The 6,686-nt window shown below is 43.9% G+C and overlaps 1 protein-coding gene across 3 annotated transcripts in view; it reads right to left on the bottom strand.

Moving 5' to 3' along the window:
• PTPRN2 (protein tyrosine phosphatase receptor type N2) overlaps positions 1-6,336 on the bottom strand; it is a 646,903-nt gene extending 640,567 nt beyond the window's left edge. For 2 of the 3 annotated variants that reach the window (XM_066991450.1, XM_066991449.1), the window contains exon 1: positions 6,038-6,334. In XM_066991450.1, the coding sequence (XP_066847551.1) occupies positions 6,038-6,170 (133 nt within the window). In that variant the 5' untranslated portion in view covers positions 6,171-6,334. Of the gene's footprint in view, positions 1-6,037 lie in introns of all 3 variants that reach the window. The other variant, XM_066991452.1, reaches the window with a different exon arrangement.
• Between the last annotated feature and the right edge of the window lie 350 nt (positions 6,337-6,686).

The raw sequence follows: 6,686 nt of genomic DNA on the forward strand, positions 1-6,686 counted from the left end.
GTGTTAGCTATGTACGTTTGGGAAAGAAAAATTGAAATGTATAAACTAGATCTAGGTTAAAAGGCACCTAGAGTGATTAGCTCCAATAATCACGTTTAGTTAGATGAATCCCAGCTCTCACGTTAGGAGAAATACATCCTTTTTTGCTATCCCCAGACAACTTTACATAGTCTACACACATTACCCGACTCCCCTGTGGCCATGGTTTTGGCCTAAATGAATGAACTGATGTTTCTGCTTTTCCTTCCTGTCACCTTGCCTCATTTTCTCATGCCTCCATCAGGCCCATTGAACATCTCTATTTTGCTGCTGCATTTGACTGTCTCCTCTATGAGAATGAGTATCCCCATCGAGTCATCAGTTTATGTATTTGTAGATTCTATACAACACACTAATCTCCATTCATGAGCTCCAATTCCAATACACTTACTTTAACACCTCATTTCTCATTTCCCTTTTTAAACATCCACATTCCCCAAATGCCTCTACTCCTTGGCCTCTCTTCTGATTGTTCCCCTGCAAACAAGCTGTTTGTCTCTTCTTCTTCTGCATCTTCACCTGTTTATTCTTCATCTGCAAACATAAAGCCATTTCACCAGCAACAACATTACTTAACTTCCTAAATTTATCAAGAATGACCATGCTGAGCCTGACCAAAGACACATCCAGCTCAGCATCCTGTCTTCAGTGGAGATTAGCAGCGAACTTTCCCTCTTGGATGCTTTCCATCTTTTGCCAGCTTTATCACCAGGACCAGGTTGATCTTTCCTTCAGTCTTCATTGGATGCACTCCTAAATCTGCTTATAAACACTAACATGGATTTTAGCAAGACCTTAAATATCCTGTTCTTGTAAGAGTAGCTTCAGAGGTTTTTCAAAATTTTAGGCTTAAAATGAGGTCAAAACATATATTGGTTTGAGGAAGCTGGCATATATGCTACTTTTTGGCTTCCTTCCTGTGGATTTCAATATATATGACCAATGGTAATCACCTAAATGTGAGCTCATATTCTTACGCTCTCTTTCCAGACAATGTAAACCTGATCAATGAACCTCAGCTCCCCACTTACCAGTGGCCTCCACTGCCTTCAGGGACTGCAGTTGCCCTTTTCTCACTAAGGGCAGCCTCTCCACACTGATGTTTAAAACCATTGCTGTTCACCGTGACAAAGTTCACAGGCAACTGCTTATTTATCATCAACATGCCAACATTAAGTACCCTTTGCTGTTAGCAGAACTGCCTGAGTATTGCAGGATCTAACAACTAGGAGTAACCTCATTTCCTCTTGGCAGACTGACTGATGGCATGGCATGATGATGGTGCAGTATGATCAAGTTTTGGGGACTGGTATTCTTCCTTGGTAACAGAAAAAAGAAGACAAGTAGAAATATTATTCTACTTCACCAAACAACACAGAGAAATGTTGAGGTACGCTCAGGTGTGAAGCAGAAAGGAGCTTGTATTTCCAGAACTCTCTGTTTTCTCTCAATTGGGTAAGCAGATAAAAGAAGAAAACCTCTCTAGAAATCCCATCCTATGAACAACCTCCAGAACAACCTGCGATGACTTCCTTTTATCCATAAATGAATTAATTCAATTCCTGTCTATTTGAACCTCTCAGCAAATACAAGACAAGTCAGATGACAGTAAAAGAAGGTGTGGACAATATGTTTCAAGTTGAAAAGGATAGTGTAGAACAGTAATGACCTGATGCCAAAAACATCCATGCATATTCTTATCTCCTTTTCAATGGAACTAGCAGGTACGCATACCTTGACATCAAGCTAGACATTGGTATTGCTTTTTGACATGACTGCTTACTTAGAAACATTTCTAGAATACAAGAAAGCAAGTAAATACTTCTGATGAAGGGAAACTTCACACATTGAATCCTTCACACTATGAGTATATAGCACTGTCTTAGTTAAATTGTCTTGGTATGTTTGTTTGCTATCATTATCATAAATTACATATCATTAATAATTATATCAAAGCAATATGATATCAGTATAACTCCGTGCCTATGAGAAGTCCAAAATTACTCTAACTGTCATGGCAAAGTCAAGTGATTCTATCTGTTGAACAGATGGTAACTAATTCCCCTACTTTCTCAGCCAGTGGCTGCAAGACTCAACTGGAATTTTGATGCAAACGCTGTGGAAGTCAATGGGAAGGCTGATATTGACTTCAGTGAGCTTCAGCTCAGCTCAAACTTGCTGCAGGAAGCAAAATTTAAGTCTAGTTTCTGTCATGGTTCTCCAAGATAGTTGACAATGTGAAATGAGAACAATAGTTACGTTAATTTTGTCATAGTAACATCCACCCAACAAGAACTAAACCAAGATCCATGTTTTTGCCACTCCCCATGAAACAGCCACAGGCAAAGGCTCTCTTTCACGACATCCTTTGCATCATATTTGAAGCACTGACTCAAAGCCAAGGGTTTTCTATTTTGTTATTTGTCCTACTATTTACTTCATCCTCTTGTAATGTAAGAATCCACACTGAAGAAATTCTTTCTATCAATGGTAAATGAAATCCCTGTTCTTCTTATTTCTTACTTCTGTTCAACTTCAATCACAGGAAATTCCTAACCTATGCTGAAGTTATTTCTTTCCACCGTTAAACATACACGCCACACTTTGTGAAAGTCCTATAAATTACATGCAACATTATATAAAAGTCTTTGAGTAAAGTCAACCACATTTAAATGCTAATGAAAAGAAACGCTCACAGCTATGGATTCAAAAGAATCTTACATGTTTATAAGCTGAAATTTGACCAACTTGTCTTTTTGTTGGTTAAAAATTAAAATCACAGGCATTCGACTTGCAGAAATTTGCAAACGATGATTTGAATACAACTTTGAAGGAACTTCTTACATGGTGTATGGAACAACTACTTCTAGAAATTTCCGCAGCATGTTAAAGTACTCATTTAAGAAGAACCTTCTGACTAAAAAAAAAAAAAATCAGGATGATGAGCAGCACAAAGGATTAATTTCTATTGCCAAATTATACTCGTCTTCACTGAAGGTTATACGCATTGTTTTACACAGTAGAGGTCAATGCGAAGGCACTGCAGCATGCCCACACTTGCATGAAAATACTTTATTCGGTGGAGCCACATTTTTTACCGAAGTAACTGCCTAGTGTTTATTGGAAGACATTTTAAGTTTAACTTCTTCCTCAGCGTAATCATTTGCTAATAATAAAGTTACTTATAGAAAAAAATCTATACAGCCATCATTACAGGAGCAGAATAACCCAAGTCTGAAGAATTTAGCAAACATAATTGGGATAGATTGTTTATAGAAGATTACTTTGTAAAACACTTTTTAAAAAGTTCCACAATCTCAAATGGATTGTGTTTTATAAACAAATAAAGATTAATTTAGAGTATTAAATTCCCAATCCTGCTGTTTCACCAAAGACTAATGAACACTAAAATGTACTCAGTGTATTTTTTGTTGTGGAAAGATAATATCTTTCCTAGGCTAAACCTGGGCAAGAGACAGAGAGAGAAGGGCCATACTTTTCCTTATTTGTTCACATTTTAAAAACTACTATAAATGTCAAGAAATGGAAGAAGCAGAAGACAATATGTGCTCTTGTTGAGAATTGCATCTTATAAAAACACCTTCCCACAGGAACAATCTACAAAGCCTCATGAATTATACAGGCAGTAGAAGCACAAATGCAAAGATACGTTATTTTATTTAATTATGACTTAAAACTTCCAATTTCTTAAACAAGTTTGTAAGTATGTGACAAAAGAAACAGATCACCATTTGGAGATGACTACCGTGTTGTGGAGCACAGAGAAAAGTTGAGGAAAAAAAAAGACAAAAAGAATGAAATAAGATGAAAACATCCCATAAAATAGTAAACTTCTACTTCAGAATCAGCTTTTAGGAGGACTTTCTGAAACACTTAATAGAAAGAAATTAATATAAAAACTGTTTCTGTAATTACATGGCTTTTAAGTCAGTTTCCAGCACGTGTTATAGAGGTTTTATAATGCATCTGCGTTCAATTTCCAGTTAAAGAAAATGGGACTGTCCAAGAAGAAACTGGGTATCTGGGTAACTGGGTATCTTCCAAGAAATGGGTATCTTCCACCTATAACCACAAATAATCCCCAGACTCAGATACCTTGTAAAATTACATTTGCATCTCCTGTTTGTGCCTAAAAATGTAGACTAAAATTGTACGGAATCTATTATAATAGATAGTTTGAACTCGAGATTAATAAGATTTGAAACACTGTTCGATAAAAGAAAGAAAGGAACTCTAAAAGAAGAGAGAGCTAAAACTGCTTCAGTTTCAGCAAAGCAAACATTTTCCTGCATCTTGTCAAATGCAATAAACCCTTCCGCCTCTTTCAGAGCTGTAAGATATCAGCAATTTCCCCATCCCAGCCAGAAGTAGAAAGGTTGAACTTGCTTCGCTGCTACAGACAGATCTCTGAACCATACCTCCTAGACCACCGGATTCACTGTGTAAATGCAGCCTGCTCTGCCCCCACTCCCTTCCACCAAGGACAGCCTTTACAGGCTGGCAGGCATCCTTGCCGAGGCAGAAGCTCAGGGAAGCTACAGGGAAGTGACAAACACACAAACATTGCTTTGTAGCTACAACACACTGAAAAATATTTTGCGACCCAGATTGATTGGCAGTTCATGTTTAGGGAGAGTGAATCAAAATGTAGCTAGTTTGAAAGTACAATGCAGAACCCAGCACATTATTATTAAACATAAAAATTGCAGCTCTTACTTTCAGTATTTTTATGCAAGCTTTCTCCCCAGAAGAAAAGGAGAAACTGTCTATATCTATAGCAACCAGGAGAGAGAGAAGGAAGGGAGGGGTATATCCAGTCCAAAATGTTTCTTCTTAAAACCTCGCATCACCACCTTCACTAGAGCAAGCATTTAATAGATCATTTTTATTGCCACTTGACTGAAGCCTCATTTAAAAAAATAAAAAAAAAAAGGTCAGCTGATTTTTCTTCCTTAATAAACAGAGCATACATGAGGATACTTTTGCGAAAGGCTTGCTTTGTTACTGAAAGTCATTTTATATTTTGTCTTCTGAAGATTTCTTAGAGACAGCTAGTTTAGCTTTCACTCTCTGATCTCCATAACCACTCTAGCTCTTAAACTGGGACAAAAAACAAGTTACGACCTTCTTGGTTTAAGGTGAGTTTGGGGAAGATACTACAAGCGAAGTGAGACTGACTGTATTAACACGTATCGTTGGAGACAATTCTGGTGAGCAGCTACTAGTGCCTCAGTGCAAGGGGAGGACTGACTGCCTGGGAGGGTCACAGGGGAGAACAGCATCGACCCTGGATGCACAGAGTTTGTTTTCAGGACCCCTCCTTGCTCATGAGGAGGATTTTAGCAGGTGGGGAGTTTTCCTCAAGATGTTAAATCCAGAAGGTGTCCTCTAAAAGAGGAAGGGGTTTGTCTGGGCACATCTCATCAGAAGGAGGCTGCTTAATGGTCTTCGTGGGGCTGGACTGGGTATTTTTAGACACCTCTGAACCAGCCTTAACCACCTCAGCCCTGCTGATTCCCACCTCCGGCAGAACGACTGAGGGGTGGTCACCCCCAAAAGCCGGGGGGAGGCTGTGGCCTGGGGCTCTCCTGCATTTTCCAATTATGAGGGCTGAAACCCCTCAGCTGGGGCGAGGGTCAAACGCTTCGAGGCTGGCTGCCTCCCCACTGCACCACCTCGACTTCAGGGGCCTTGGGCTCGCCTCGGTGGAAGTTCGCAGCGCTGAGGGGAGCCCAGCTCCACGGAGGCGTCCCCAAGAGCCTCATCCCCCACCCCGGGGCAGCCCCCTGGGACGGGCGGGAGAGCCGTGAGGGGGCCGGGGAGCCCGGTGGTGAGGTGCAGGGGCCGGTGGCCGCGAGGTGAGCGGAGGACGGGCGCGGCCGCCCGTGTGAGGCCGGCAGCTCCCGAGGGCAGGAGGGGACGGCGCGGCCCCGCTGCCCGCCAGCCCCCCGCGCCCCCCGCCCCGCTCCCCACTCACCGATCCGCGCCTCGCCGGCGGAGGGCGGCTGGCTGCGCGGGGCGGCGGCGGCGACGACCTGCAGCAGCACCACCAGCAGCACCGCCAGCAGCAGCAGCAGCAGAGGGAGGACGGAGCCGAGCGCCCCCATCATGCCTGGCCCATCGCAGGCTGCCGCCCCCCCGCTCCCTTGCCCGCCGCCGCCGGCCCCCTCACTCCATGCCGCCCGCTTTCCCTTTCGCCTTCTCCCGCAGCCGGTTCAACACCCAGGACAGCGACCGCCGCCGAGCCGGCTCCGCTCCGCTCCGCCCCGGCCCGCCCGGCGGAGGCGGGGGCTGCCCCTTCCCGCTCGGCGGCGCCGCCTCCCCGCTGCCTGCTGCCCGCTCCCGGCTCCCTCCTTCCCCGCCCGGGGGCGCCCGGACCCGCGGGGAGGACCGGGGACGGAGCTTGGGGCTGAGCCTGACCCGGGTTAGGGGCCCCGGAATCTTCCCGCTGGAAGCCCCCAACACGGAGATGGCCGAGAACAGGGCGTTGGAGATGTGTGTGTGTGGGGAGGGGGATGTATTCAGTGTGAATGCCTCACGCGTGTAAACCCAGTGTCAAAGTTTTGTCCTAGAAAATGCGCTAGGTGGGTGGATTCTCCCTGTGGCCTCCTCAGTAGTCATTTATT

Source organism: Anser cygnoides, chromosome 2 (assembly GCF_040182565.1).
Source record: "Anser cygnoides isolate HZ-2024a breed goose chromosome 2, Taihu_goose_T2T_genome, whole genome shotgun sequence".
NCBI classification, from domain to species: Eukaryota; Metazoa; Chordata; class Aves; order Anseriformes; family Anatidae; genus Anser; species Anser cygnoides.